This window comes from Corvus hawaiiensis, chromosome 2 (assembly GCF_020740725.1).
Source record: "Corvus hawaiiensis isolate bCorHaw1 chromosome 2, bCorHaw1.pri.cur, whole genome shotgun sequence".
NCBI lineage: Eukaryota > Metazoa > Chordata > Aves > Passeriformes > Corvidae > Corvus > Corvus hawaiiensis.
In genome coordinates this window covers 114,828,876-114,844,664 of record NC_063214.1, presented here as the reverse complement: position 1 = coordinate 114,844,664, position 15,789 = coordinate 114,828,876, and the positions used below count along the sequence as shown (strand labels likewise).

The 15,789-nt window shown below is 41.3% G+C and overlaps 1 protein-coding gene across 6 annotated transcripts in view; it reads right to left on the bottom strand.

The window, feature by feature from the left end:
• Window positions 1-300: 300 nt before the first annotated feature.
• Window positions 301-15,789, bottom strand: part of SYTL5 (synaptotagmin like 5) — an 83,977-nt gene continuing 68,488 nt past the window's right edge. For all 6 annotated transcript variants that reach the window (XM_048288951.1, XM_048288963.1, XM_048288924.1 and 3 more), the window contains 4 exons: window positions 13,601-13,709; window positions 11,863-11,998; window positions 10,764-10,972; window positions 301-10,151 (listed from right to left, as the gene is read on the bottom strand). In XM_048288951.1, coding sequence (XP_048144908.1) covers window positions 10,009-10,151; window positions 10,764-10,972; window positions 11,863-11,998; window positions 13,601-13,709 — 597 coding nt within the window. In that variant the 3' untranslated portion in view covers window positions 301-10,008. The remainder of the gene's footprint in view (window positions 10,152-10,763; window positions 10,973-11,862; window positions 11,999-13,600; window positions 13,710-15,789) is intronic.

The window sequence follows — 15,789 nt, the reverse complement described above, 5'->3', positions numbered from 1 at the left end:
CAGTGATCAGTGTAGGGGATGGGCAGTAATTACTAAAGCCCTTGTACTGCAGTGCTTAATAGACACAGATTCTGCTTCTGGCTCTTAATGTCCAACAGTCTTGGAGTAGCAGATTTTTTTTCTCCTCTTCATCTTGGAGACAGACCAGGCTCTTGCTTCAATGGCAGGGAAACATTACTCCAGGGAAACTTCATCAAGGATATGTCACTTCCAGAGCTGTGAAAATACTTGTTTCCAAGTCATCACTTTCAAATTACCAAAAAAGTTCCCTGTTTAATAAAAAATACTAGGAGGCAGTCAAAACAGGAAAAAATTTTCATTTGTTTTATTGTAGCCCACAATCTTGACAATCCACTGCAAAGAATACACATCATGCAAGAAGAATACAAGTATCAGAGGAGTGAAAACTGAGAGTTACAGCTTTGGATGCCTGTTCACAGGGTTTGATGCATAATTTGACATGTCTGAAAAGCTGCACTCCAGCATCTGTGCTGCCCCTCAAGAGCACAGTCTTTTTTCAGCCAAATGCTTGTTTGACCATAAGGTAAGAGTTTTAAATTTTACACTGCTGTCAGCAGAACAGTTTTACCAGCATCTTTAAAGTAATCCTTACCAGAATTTGGTCTCTCACATCATCTGAAATTACAAAAAAAGAAAACAAAAAAGTAAAAAAAAAATTCTTTTAATAAGATTGGTCCTGCAAGTGAGTCAGTGAGGGAGTGGATGTGAAGAGAGGTAAGTCAGCCTTGACACCAGCTAACAAAAGCTAATTTGTGGCCTGAAGCGTGACAGCACCAAGGAGGAGGTGTATGGGGGTGAGCCATTTCTTCTGAACAGGATGATCTGCTTCCCAGTGTTAGGAGAGTGTTGCTGAACACCCAGGAGCAGCTATGGCTTGGCCCTCCAGTGCTGATGCCAAAGGTCAAGATCAGGATACACCCTGAGCTCTGCAGGTGGTGGTGCCAACTTTGCCAGATGGGCAACTGAGGGGCAAAGAAGCCCTGAGCCATTCCAAGTGTTGCTCTTAGGACAGGATTGGTAACAAAAATCACAGAAATACCATTTCTCTTCCAGACCTGACCAAACCAAAGATAAAGTCAGTCTGCAGCCCACTGTAAAGAAGCAAGGAGGGTAAGAGCCCGTGGGGTGGTGGACGCAGCTGTACCCCAAGCTGCCTTCCCTCTGCTGCCTAAGAGAGTCAGTGGTTTAGGAAATCAGGGCTGGGCACACCAAGGACATGGACCTCTGGGAGGAGCCCAGAGAAGAGCCACTAAGGTGGTCCAGGGGCTGGAGCACCTCTCCTACCGAGACAGGCTGAGGGCATCAGGGCTGTTCAGCCCGGAGAAGAGAAGGCTCTGGAGATGCCTTAGAGCAGCCTAAAGAGGGCTACAAGAGAGCTGGAAAGGGACTTTCAGAAAGACATGAAGTGACAGAAAAAGCCTTAAGCTGAAGGAGGACAGGTTTAGATTAGATGTTAGTAAGAAATTCTTCACTGTGAGGGTGGTGAGGCACTGGAATCTGGAGGTGTTCAGGGCCAGGTGGGGTGGGGCTCTCAGCAGCATGCCTAGTGGAAGGTCCCCTGCCCACAGCAGGCAGGTTGAAACGAGATGATCTTTAAGGTCCCTTCCAAGCCAAACCATTCTGGGATTCTGTGATTGAGCCCAAGGACACATCCATACACAGACTGCTGCTGCCCCAGTTCTCTTGCTCAGGTTCTTCAGCATGCACATGCTTATAGCATGAATCACAGGTGGACAGGTTTAGTGGTTTTTTTCTCCTCACTTTCCTCCCTGAAAAAGCAGAGCAACTGATTTCCAGTGATTTAAAACCTATTAAAAAAAAGCCTCAAATGGGTCTGATTTTTCTCCTGTATTGCTGCAATTCCAGTCTGCTGCTGTTCCATTTTGATTTAGGTACAGAGTCAGTGCATCCAGTCATCTTTCACGACTGGGTGAACAGGAGCAGGGCTTTACAATTGCTACAATCAGTAAAGTGATTGCAATCACTAGGCTGTTACAGGAAATTGAATTAAGTGGAGGAGAGTGCATGAGTGATTGGATTACTAGGTATATTCTGCACAGAACATCTATTAAAATCCTGTGATTAAGAAAAGCTGTTCTTGATTAGTAATACAAGGTTTCTGGTATTTTCTGTTGTACATTTTTGTGGGGAACAGTGAAAAATACCACGTGCAGTCTCTTTTGGAGTTAAATCAGCCTGCATGTATGGTATGCAGGGATTTGGTAGAATGGCCTTTTGGGAAAGGAGTGTTTGAACAAGGGATTTAGTATTTCTGGCTTTAGCCCAGCATTTATATATGCAAATATATTCCAGTAATTCATCCTGTACACTTTTGGTTCCAGAAAAATAACGTGGCATAAGCAAGGTTCAGTATCTACACCAGAGCACTTTTTTTACTGAAGGTTTAGTAGAAAATTCCCCTCCCTCAAAGTTACACTGGCTGGAGTCTCTCTAGTGCTACCAACATAGCTCTTCATGCCATAGCTCTAATCCTACCACTGCAGTCAAAATGCAAATCTGATTTAGAACACGAATATTAGACCTGCCGTAAGTCTTGTCCTTTCCATCCCACCTCCAGGCTGTTCATTGCAGGAGATGTGACACATCACAGTGTATGGATACAGTCAAGGGCTGGAGGTTCCTACTTCAGTCTGGAGTTCTGAGTAAGAACCAGAAGACTTCAGTTGTTTCAGATGAGAAAAGAATTACTGTTCCTGACATCCAGTATCTTTTACAAACAAAACTATTGAGATAAATTGTGGGAGGCAGCAATTTCTCAGCAAAAAACAATTTTGTAAATGGCCTGATTTTCCCCAGATTCTACCCAGTAATCTACCTAATGAGATGAGAACAACCCCTGCTGTCACATACCTCCTCTACAGCTGCAGAGGAGAGGCAGAATTTGAAGTTTCACATCCCTGTTCTTGAAGTTCAAAGCCCTCTGGGACAGCAAGTGTTGCATTTTAATGAAAACACCAATGATCCTTTACATTTCTGCACTAAACAACCACAACATGGGGCTTCATTACAGCTCAGTGCTTACATAAGAGCATGAGTCAGACTGCATCACATAATTAATGAAAATGCAGAGGCTAAAGAGTAACCTGGAGTATATTTAAATCCTCTTACGATCACAACCCACTTTTTAAATTGTGGTGGGGGAATAATAGAGCTCAGGCTGTGCAATCTCAGTGCTTGATCGCTTCCAGCCACTCACCAGTCTCTGCTCTGGCTGTACATCCACAGAGAGGGAAAAGGGAGTGAGTGCTCCACACCATCAGGAGGTGGCCCAGCTCCTCTTGGCCATGTGCGGCTGCCCATTTCTCTCTCCCCATTTGTGTCTGGAAGAGATTTTTATGGCAGCTTGCTGAAGGGAAAAGTGGGAAACCATCTGCAGATGCTGGAAGGCAGAGAGTAGCAGCAAGGCTGCCTGGGCTACAGGAGCCAGTGAGGACATGGGCAGCTGAGGAGAGCTCATGCATGTTTTCTCTGGCCACTTTCAAGCAGTGATCCAGCTGCTGCATGCTCTGTGAAACACAGAGGAAACAAATGGGAATGCCAGTGTCCATGCAGAATGTGCTGGTGTCTTATCTAGTGAGCAACATATCTCCCACTGCCACCCACGCAGCCAGAAAGTACCAAGACCTGAATTTCAGTGATTAGGATGGCCCATAATTCCAGTTTACAAGGAGAATTTGTCATCTATCACCTCCAAGAGAAGGGGAGGAGGGACTGCAGTTCAGTTGTGTAGGAGTGACAGAGGGGGTCAGAGGGTCTTCCAGACCCCAAAGCAAGTCCTTAAGTACAGTCTTGAGCAAAGGTACAAAGGGCAGAGAAATGGCAGGAAGGCTCTTCCCTACCTGCAGCTGCTTCCAGTTTTTGGGTGTCTGACCTGCCCATAAAGGCCAGAACCAGCACAGGGACGAGCTAGACAAGGGTGGTGTGAGGGCAAAAGAGCCTGTGCCCAAACCACACCAAGAGACCCCTGAGCCATGCTGAGGTGATCTCCCCGTAACGTGGGCACCAGAACTGAGCCAGACTTTGGAACTGCTCCAAAGTGAGCAGAGGCAGCACAAGCCCAGACCAGGAGCAGGGTTTGCCTCCTTTCTCACTGGGGAAGCCACAGCAAGACACAAAAGCCCAGGGAACTAGAGAACCACAAGGTGCAAGAGGGCCCTCAGCTCTGAGGTAAGTTGAAATGAACATGACTGTGCTGAAAGTGTAAATTGAGGGGTCGAATGCTTGTTTTTTCTTATAATAATTATAAAAAAGAAATCAGAACTAGCAATTACAGAAAAGATGCATTTTGAACATACCTGGATTTTCAGGTAGGCAGGACCTTGAACTAGGGAAGAAGCAGGAGATTCAGGGATGGAGGGAAGGTCCTGGTGAACAGGCAGAGTTAAAGCACGTGTAAAATAATTTTGTAGCAAGAAGGAAGAGAACAGTGCACTTCCCTATTTCTTAGAATATATAAAAAAAATCAGATCTAATGCTTCTGAAACAAAAAATAGCTGAATTTCTATACTTTTAAGTGCTTTTAAGACCAAAAAAACCCAGGCACCATCAATGGAGTCCCACCTCTGAAGACATGGTAGGCCTCTTGCGTTAGTCATCATTTCAATGAGATAATACAGGATGTTCCCAGGAGACATAGTTTGCTGTAATTCATTTTAGGAGAGACAAAGACACAGCAACATTTCAGTATTTTAATTTAAAAGACATAACAGAAATCTTGACAACAGCTGAAAACAGCCACCTTTGTCCACAAAACAATGTACAATGCACAGTACAAAGATGTTCTCAGCAGAAAACTTTGCTTTGTCTTAATTTGGGCAGAACTTAACATACTGCAATGCCATTTACTGCTACTACCATTCATGTCCAGAAGAATAATTAAACACATTGCTAGCAACAGATTTTAAGCAGAACAAAGGCAGCACGAGGGATATGTGACATTCTCTAATTGCTGCAGCAAATGACTATGCTTGGCTTTAGGCAAACCTCAACAATTAGAACTATCCTTGGGAATCTACACAGAGCTGTCAGGAGCAGTAGCACACAGCCATATACATGTTATTGCCACAAAGTAGAACTGTTGAAATAAATAATCTAAATAGAAAACCTAAAAAAAAACACCTAAAAAGCAAGCTGAGATTCAGTTTCCAGTGTCAATATACACAGTATAAGTAACACTGTATTATTATCACTTATTAAACAGCATTTGCAAACATGAAATCACTGGGTAGGAAGTTCATGGGCACAGTGGTAAGGTTCTGCTAGCATGCTTCTCAGCATCTCCTCCTGAGCTATGGTAAAGGCCATCACTGCAAATAGATGTCTGCATCCTGTTCTGGAATTCACCACCATTTCTCTAGGGTTCTCAGGTGTTAACATTTCTGGGGGTAAAAAATAAATTTAAAAAACCCATATTTTTTAAATTACTTTTAAAAAATAGTTTATAAAGTGCATGGGCCAGGTCTCAGGAGATGCTGATTTCTGTCATGGTGGCAAAGTGCTGAAAATCAATACTGTGTGTTAGCAAAGGAAAATTCCAGTCTTAACCTCATAGAGAAGAAAATAAGTGGGGCTCTCCCTTCAGTTCTGCATGCTGCTGCCTCCCAGACACTGGGGATCAGTGTCCAGGGAGAACCTTGTGGTCAGGGCTGCTGAACTGAAGGGAGGGATGAAGGGAAGAGACCCTTGCAAAGACTCAGGTACAACTCTTATTACCTTGTGTGAGCCCACAAACCAGACAGCTGTGCAAATAGGACTCTCATCTCTTCTCCAGAGCTGTAAGAGATCCAAGCAGCCTTTTTCTTCATTGATGCTACACAGCAAACTGCAAACTTTACATTCCTGAAGCTGGGAAATGAGCAGACCCACCAAGAAGTCAAAATTACGCCAGACTAAATGCAACCCTCCCGTTACTTCTCCTTATCAATTAGGACCAGTGGATGCTCAAAGGCTGCTCTGTTGTTATAGCTGAGTTGATATTTTGCAGAATACAACTTAGAATAATTGCATTTAACAGGGCTTAACCAGTCAGGAAAAGAAAAATCAAAGATTAATATATAAAAATGCTTCATTTGTGCTACCTCAGCATAATCTGTATTAGAAGAGGCACAGAAGGAAAAGCTTCCAGTCTAATGCACAATGATCAAAACATGCTTGCCATCCCAATGCTTTCTCTCCTAAACCATTCCAGCTGGGAAAGAAAGATGAAAAAATGTGGCTTCTTAAAGGCATCCAAGGAGGGCAGTGGCACTTGGATTAGCACAGGAAGATGGCAACATCATCCCTCAATCTTTGCAGCTTTCCTCTCATCTCATTTGTGTAATGTGGTGGAGGTAGAGGAGATGGGGAGGACATTTCAAACCTGTTTTATCCTGCTTTAGGTTTCTCAACACGCAAGCAGGTTTGGAAGCCTAAAGTCCCCATATAGCTGGTAGAGAAAACCACCAGAGTGCAGGGCTGGGTACCAAAGTCTGTTGGCAGGGCTTGGAAAGCCCATGGCATCAGCTCTTTTTGATAGATACTGGCACTGTCTATTGGTGTATTTACTGGCCCCACTTGACTTTTTACAGCAAAAGTTGTACTTTTATTCTTCTTTAATGGGTCAAACCCTCAAAATTTAATCACAAACCTTGCTAGAAAAATATGTATCAGTGTAAAATGTGGTTTGTAACACATTTTCCAAACCCACCATAGAGCTGATTTCTTCTCCACTGATGCAGCTTTAGTTGTTCAGGTCTGTGTAGAAAACAACTTCAGAAACGTCAGCTCTACTGTATTTATCTACTCAGGGCAGGAGTTTATGAATCAGTGTTAAAATTGTGGCTATTTCCTCCTAAAAATTAACTTTGAATAAACCATTAATGCACCTTCAATACCATAAACACACATAGAAAAGGAAGGCTTTGGTCTAATTCCTGGCTTTCTGTCTTTCTGTTCAGCCTGGTAACACACAGCACGTGATGACGCACAATTATTGGCAATTAATTCAAATATCCGGGAAACAAGAAATCAAATCTGCAGTTAATCATCTTGTGCTTTTTCCAAACCATAAACCATCTTTACAGAAGAAGAGAACAAAGAGGTGAGAGACATAATTAAATGTGACATTTCCCATAAGTCACATGATTCCTACAAATGAGCTGGTAACATCAGAGAACAGCAAAACTTTCCAAGTTGCTCCAGTGTTTATCTGATGCTCGTCATCTCCGTGAGGCTCTGGTGGGTGTGACACCTTTTATGTTGACAGCCTGCTGCAGCACTGTCCCTGCTAAGGCAGGAGGTAATTTCACTGTTCTACTCCAAAGCCCATCAATGGCAAACACCACCACCTTGGCCAGAATTACTTCCAGGTGAAACTGTTCCCTCCATATGCTGAACTTCAGCCTGTTCACAGCCCAGCCTGTAATTTCAGGTGTGGGCTCAGAGCAACATTTTGACCCTTTGCAAGGAAAGGCAGAGCTTAAAGCCCGTGTATGTGCTGGGTGGCACTTCCCAGATGAGACCATTCATCACAAACTCTGCCTTAAGACCAAAATGGGCAGAAGTTGAAGCAGTAAAATACAAACTTTTTTTGTTTCAAAGGAAAACATGATTTAGCTGAAATGCTAATGCTTAGAAGGTTAGGAAGTGCCATTCAAAAATTAGGCAAACACTTGTGCTCCATGCAAAAATAAATTCGACTTAACATCATTTTAAGTTTTTCAGTTTGGCAAATGAAAAGATGCCCATTCTAAGGTCCAACTGGGAGGAGTTTTTGTGTTATTATTTTTGGCATTTTCACCATCAAAATGAATCAAAGCAAACCATTCAACAGCACAATATTCCTCTAAAACTCCAGCTGGAATTTTACCTCGAAGAACCATTTTCTTTAGATTCAACAGCTTTAGCTGTTTGAAACAACTTCTAGCAAAAGCAAAAATCAAGTTCGTGCCTACATGTCAATGTAATATCATTATTCCCAAAATAAATTCAGGTTTGTAGTACGAACAACCAAGACAATTCAGAACAGTTCTGTTAAAGAGAGAGGTAGTTTAGGTGTCAAAAGTTAGGTTTAGTTTCACTTTGGAAGATAGCAATAAAAAATAATCTAATACTTAAAGACAGACTATTGTGATAAGAACAAGGTCATAAAATGTTACATGCTTGATATTTGTGCTCTAATTTATCAGCTCACAGCATCTGCGGCACAGAATTGTAGAACGACAGAATCATTTAGGTTGCAAAAATTAAAAGTCAGCTAAAACCAAACTAGACTTCCCTCACTGCCCAATTTGAGCTGAACTTCAGAATAAAATGAAGAAAAGATAAAGAAGGAAAATGAAATCAGTTTTCTTGAGTAACCACTGACTTTCAGTTCCCAATGTGAGAGTCTGTAGGAGAATTTTCATTTTCAAAGATGACTCGCTAATTCCTGAAAATGGTGAGTCTCCAACTGGGCAAGAAGTACCTCCAGTGACTTTTGAAAGTCATATCAGAATTTTGAAATAACTTATGCATAATGAAACAAATAATTTTATTAAAACTGCTATTTTTAACACAAATAAATACTTTTTTATCCAATAATATTAGGATTTTAGAAGACTGGTTGTAAACCTCTTTGCAGTTTCCAGCCACTCGAACAAAAACCAGCATAAAATACCTTAAAAGGAAAATAATTTACATCTTAAAGTTTTGAATTCAGCTCTAAATACATGTACTTAATTGTACAGTAGGACAGCTACTGATATCAAAATCTCCAGCTGTAGTTGCTTAGCTATGTTCATATTCTGTTGTTCAATCTAGATTTCTTGCAATAAACTTTGGGGGCAAAAAAATATGAAGGAATGGCTATAGATTAATTTACCAGTGCAAATAGAAAGTTGTGTTCTAATTGTGGAAAATTCAGAAGAAATGTTGTTCACTCCATTTCCTGATCTTCCTTTGTCTTATACCTTGAGGAATCACAAAATTACTGTCGAACAATTGTCATGGTTAATAAGATTAATGATTGACTTGGCCAAGACCCATTCATCGTTAAATCTACTAGGGGATGTTTAGGAGAATGAAAGTCCTACTCAGGTTATAATTAATGTGCATGGGCCTGAATGGGACCCCAGCCCATTGAGAGAACATTTTACAGTTATGCAAATCATTTTGGCACATGCTTTAATCTCATTCTGTTCTACACAATCTGTTGAATCAAGTCTTAGCTAACTGTCCAAGCCTGGTGTGTGTCTCATCTCAGCAACACATCAGATGGGGACTGGCATGTGGACATATTCCCTCTGTTCAATGACGTCAGAAGGTCTCGGCTAGAGCTGTCAACTGAATCCAAACCACAGTAGCATCACGTAGTTCTGGACACTGTTTGAGGATTTGTTATGATTTATTTTCATAAGAGGCTTTTTGATTTCACTGAACCAAGTATTGGCCCTCCTTCACTGGGGTTTTGGTCCCAAGCCTGTCGTGCTGCACCACTGCACAGGCCAACAAGCAAACATGATAAAGAAACACTGTTTGTTATCCTTCAGAACATTATGGCTTCTTGACTACAAACACCAAAGCACAGACACGCTCTGAATCTGCTTGTACTGTGCCACTGCTGCCTTCTAGGCCATCTCTGAGCCAGAAGGAGATTCATAAACGTGGCATTACTCACTAAATGACCAGCAAGAGAATTTGCTCACTCTGAGCAGCCCTCAGACCAAGTGTTCATCAGCTGCACACCAGCTGCCAGAAGGGACAGAGGAAGCCAGTCTGATCTCTGTACAAGGTCCAGTTCTCACTGGCTTCAGAAGAAACAATTCACACAAGAAGCTTGGGTAAAAAACATGTACATGAAAGTGCAGAATGCATTAAAATCTCACTCACAGCCTTAATATCCAAGGCAAAGAGTACAACCCTTCTCACATTCAAATGGGCAAAGTGACACGAGCCTGGACACCACTGAAACCAGGATTACTTGTGGCACCCCCCAGCAGTTCAAGTCTTTCAGAGTCTGCGTTTCCCCATGCTGGATCTCAGCATTAACACCCCTTCCACTGCAGCTCCCGGACTGTCAATCATCTTCTGCCAGAGGTGCTGCTCTTCCCCTTGAGAGTCCATCCAGTCAACCTCCTTGCCATTGCTTACACCTGACAATTGTAAAAACATGAGGCATTTTGCCATTTTAGGAAGCAGTTGGGTAACATCGCTGCTCGTTTACTACAACAGTGTACAAGAGAAATGACAAGCACTTTACACTTCACCTGTACAGGGAGTTACACTGAAAACAGGCAGCTCCTGGAGAGCACCAGTTTGTCATTGAACTCCTTCAGGTGCGTGGGCAGAGGCTCATAAACCTCCACACGCTGCACCACAAGCAACTTTTTCCCAACACAGAAGGAATGGATTCACACCTCTTCCAGGTCACATCACCATCAGCAGAAAGGCTGCTGCTGGACAGAAGTAGTTGACTCCTTCTCACTGGGATGCTAAGGAATACTTCCCAAGGTATTCAGAGTTGTTTTAGACCATGCAGAAGTATAGATGGGCACAAAGTTTTTGTGTCTCACTCAGTGGAGGAAAGAACTAAATCATCTACAGATTATGTACATGTTGCCTTTTCTCCATTTTCAAATTCCACAGTTTCCCATACATTTTCAAAACACTCAGTAACACTTCTGTCCTTCATACACATGAATCACGTGGGTAAAGAAAGAGGAGAGCAGAATAAGAAAAGCAACGTGAGTCAGATGGGATCTTACCATTTCCAGTGCTCAAACGGACACCTCCCAGGAAAATATTACTGGAAAGAGACTCCTTGTCCCACACAGTCAGTTCCAGGCAGACATTCTGTATGTCCCTTGAATTCAAGCCACTGAAAGCAAAGGTGTGATTCCACTGGGGGTTCACACTCTTTTTCACTATGGGAGTTTTGTGTTTTGTAGCTTTGCTGTCATCTGGGAGCAGGTATCTGGGAGAGAAAGAAAAGGAAAATGAATATGGAAATGGTTTGTCACATAACAGTCACAATAAATGACAATTATGTAGGGACTCAAATGGGATCAGGACCCCATCTCCCCACTGGTATGAAGTTAAGCATGTGCCTGAATTGCTTATTTTGCATTTGTGCTCCATTTGTTCTCATTGCTACAGTGTCAGTTACCACAAACAGAAACTGGAATTAGGTCTCCTTGCCCCAAGCCTCAACCACAAACTTCTTGTTTCAGTGAGGCTAAATATAGACAGAGTCATAAAAACTTTAGCTAGAAGGGGCCTCTCTGGAGTCATCTTGTCCAGTGTCCATCTCAAACCACAAGAAGAGATCGTCCAGAAAAAAATGAAAATTACTTCTTCTACTTGAAATGTATGAGCTGAGTGATAGTTTTAAGCACAACAGAAGATCAAGATAAATTCTAAGCTCCACCAGGGAATTAAAGACAGGATGTTTCCTGTTGTCCCCATTTAGTAACAACATTCAAGCCATTACTATGAACTCAAAGATATCTAGAAATCAGCAAGCCTGAAAACTAGCATTGAGAGAAAAAACTGGGAAAGAAAAATGTTGTAATAATGTATCTATTACTTCCTAAATGTAACATTTATAATGCATAACCTACATTTATGAGAAATCCATTATACTGAGACATGCAGGATTATTTTCATTTTTTTCGAACACAAGCATTCTGTGTAATTTGGATTTTGAATGTCCAACATAAAACGCTGCCTATCTACTAAAAACATGCATATATTGTCATACTATGTAAATTTTTTGTGTACCCACGTGCTTATAGATATGTTACACAAATCTTAAATTAGATCCAGTGCAGTCATTAAAAAGGGGGAGAAAAAACCCCCACAAACCCTTTCACAAAAGTATCAGATGTGCCTCCTGATTTCACTGCTGTTAAATTCTTTGCTTCTTTGATGAGGACTTCTAATATGCCTCCAGATGGCAGATGAGAATCTCCTTTTTTTCCTTTTTTGAAGCCTCTCTTTCCTAAGCATAGAACAAAGTTGCAAAATTACAATCAGAAATTATATATACACTGTAAGACTGATTTGAAAATGTAAATTATCTTGGCTAGATTTTTAAAAGTAATATATTGCAATGGGACTAAAGCATTCCTCATTAAGGCAGGGGCAGAAAAGTCACTCCATATTTGATAAAGAACTTGACCAAGGACTAACTAGCTTGTCCTTGAAGGACACAACAACATGCCCTATCTGAAGTCCTGTTCCATTGTAAGTATTTGTGGACTGCTGTGCTGAACACAAAAAATTGCCTGCCCAGTAAATCCTGCCCTCTTTTCAGAGTCCACTTCCAGTGCTGATGTTAAGGCAGCCCTGGGCCACAAAGGAAGCTATAAAACCTCTGTCCCAAAGCTTAAAGTCCAGAAATAAGCCAACTGTATCCTGTGTGTGGGATGCACTGCTCCCCAGAGACCATGGCAGAGGGCATGGTGCTTCCTGACATGCTGCTGCATTCAAACAGCAGCACAAGGACATGGGCACTTGCTGCTGCAGGTTCTAAGGAGCTTTTATCAGCAGAGATTGTGCAGACTGATTCAGGCTGAAAACATCCGGGAAAGAAAATCAGGAGTGATGTTAAAATGTACTAATTTTAAAAAATGCAGACAGCGTATCTGGACTGAGCTTATAACAATTAGCTTTTAAGAGAACAAACCTTTAGAGAACGGTACTGCTAGCAGGGGGAATATCATCTGTCATATAAAAAAAGAAAGGAAAAGAAAGAAATCTAATCTATCAAATGCAAATGCTAACAAGCAATACTGTCACTAAGATGGTGATATATGTGTGTCTGGTATAGCCATGTGCACTCAGGTGCTACCCAGTGATTGCTCTCACTTCAAAGGATTGCTGTTCCTCATGCTACTACAATGCAAAGAGATAGTAACTCTTTTCCCTTGTTCATTGCTGATGAAAATCATGGCTCACCCTAAAGAACTCAAATAAGCTTTTACAGGACTAAACTGCAGCAGTAATACACTAAGACTGAGCAGAGGAAAAGGAGTGTGAAAAAAAGGGTGAAAATGAGGAGGCAGCTTAAGGCAAATTAAGCATGAAGAACTAAGTGAAGTCTATTACTTGATCAGCTAAACACTGTATCTAACTAGCCGAACAAAGAACTCTCAGCCTACAATGCGGACAGTTTTTTTCTCTGTGGCTGCCCTTGATCATGTTACCTAATGTCTGGATTTTTTTTTTAAATTAAGTCAGAGTCATGCATCAACCATTGACTGCATATTCCTCTTCCTTTCTCTCTCCTTAAGTTCAGTGTAAGAGAAAAGGATGGAGCAAAAGAAACATACACATGGTTCAGAATTTTCACAGATAAACACAACTGTGGAAGCCAGGTTGGATAAGGCCTTGAGCAACTTGGTCTGCTGGGAGGTGTCCTTGCCCATGGCAGGGGGCTTGGCACTAGATGGTCTTTCAGGTCCATTCCAACCCCTTAACATTCTGTGATTCTATGAACGAGCATATTTAAGTGTGATTTCAATCTTCACCCTAAGTGAGGATTTTTAATACATCATCATCACATGATTTTTTAAATCATCATCATTAATGTTTGTTTTACCTTGAAATTGCCCCAGAGGAAGCATTAGGTTTCTGTCTGGGGGAATATAACGTAAAACCACCGTCAGTTCTCCTTTGTATTGAAGCCCAAAATCTGTCACAACCTCCACCTGAGGAGAAAACAAACAAACAAACAAAACAGAAATCCAGTCAAGGTTAATCATTCACATTCTCTTTTTGATTTTAATTCTGTTGAAATATATCAGTACATCAATAAGTGTTTTAAACACTTAAACACATCAAGATTCACCAGCTCACTTTCAGATAATTAGACATTCCAAATTGGAGGCAATCACATTTTAGAAAACTTTCTGAGCTAGGGAATGCAAGCTCTCAGAAAAATAAACCCAAGTGGAATTAAACTGTTCAGTGAACACACAGAGGAGAGAGTTATCTAGCATGAGTCAGTGAAGCAAATCAACAACAAAAAAACCCTTCCAACTTATTTCTGAGCATATAAACTGTAACTGATTTAAGCTGATAGCCCTTATTTAAATTCAGTTAGGATTTAAAATGTAATTATTTTCTTGTATTTTAGAGGAGTCACTCCTGAGTCACTCTTTGCATAGATGTGTGGGGAATGAAGGTGAGGGAGAACAGAGTGCAGCTTTGAAACAGAAAAACTTCTCAAAAACTGTTATTCCCAGTGTCCTTTTCCACACAGCTACTATTTCTGCATTTCTACATATTTTTTTATAAATGTTTGACTCTTACCCAGAAGAATGCAATCGGTGCTCTTCAGACCATCTTGTTAAAATAATATTAGGCCTTCACTGGCAGGGTGCTGAACTTCCATTCACATTGCAAGAAATTGGAAACTTAAGTTTTAAAACCTTGGATGTAACACAGAGAGATCTAACTTCACTGATGGAGGTGGCACTACTCAGATGCTCAGCAACCTGGTCCAGTGAAAGGTGTCCCTGCCCATGGAACTTGATGATTTTTGAAGTCCCTTCCAACCCAAACCATTCTGTGGTTCTGTGATATGATTTCTGTACATGCTTCAGTGCTTAGATTTTGGTACAAATGAACAAATCTTCCTGATCTCTTTGGAGGGACAAAGGACATGGATAAAGGGAGAGGATCCTCCAGCACAGCAAGACACACACCGAGGCACCACATAAGCCTTTGAAGAACTGTTTGTAGACGAAGATCTGACCTGTGAATGTATTTCTCTGAGATGCATTCAGCTTGTTTCCTGACACCCCACAAAGGTCAAAATTCTATTACCAAGAGAAAACAAGCAAAAAAACCCCCATCAGAAATCCATAAGGTGTATGCAGAGAGTCAGCATTGCCTTCACCTCACCGACCCCAGGCTGAGGCACTGACCATTCACTGGGGCTAAGTCTGCACCCAAGGATGGCACAGAGAACAAAGCAATTTTAGTGATAGCAACACGGCCCCTTTGTGACTTTGAAGCATTTTTACAGCAACACAGGCACTGCTGTGCTGACTGAGGAAAACAGTCCTGTCTCACACCAGTGTCCAGTGCCAGCTGCTACAACAAAGGACTAAAGAAAACCGGTAGTAAACGGCTGTGGAATCATTTGCACATCTACATTTTGCCGGTCAGGCAGCTCATTGTGGTCTAAACTAAGCAAGTTTAGGATCAAGTTTCCCATAAAGGCATCAAAAGTTATTTTTTATTTAGTTCTACTAGTGGATAAGCAATGGTGTAAAGTTCTAATGTCAGAAAAGATTTGTCAGCCTCTCCCCCAAACCCACATATAACATGACTCTATACTCTGTCCCCTCTTCAGCCACAGAACTATTTTCTCTACTTTTTCTGACTTAGCCACACTCCTGTTGAAAACAGATCTCTCAATGCTCATAGAAAAAACACGTCTTTGAGTCTCCAATCTTTTCACTAAAGCAGCTAAATGATTCATAATAAAACAAACCAACCACTGTAATGAAACCCAGAAAATGTTTGATTGCCATTCTTCCATTCCTGTCTCTATCAGGCAGTCCACATAGGAAAATAGCATGTATTTTGTGTGGGTATTAACCAGTGAGGTTTTTTTGTTAATTGAAACAACAATAATTGATTTTTTCTTCAATATTATCCTTGCTGATCAAAAACCTTAGCAGTGTTTTAAGTTTAGAAACATTCTTTGTAACAATTTAGGAGGCAGACAAGACCAATTCTGTGCTTGCTTTCTTTGACATAAAAGAAGTAATTTAAAAA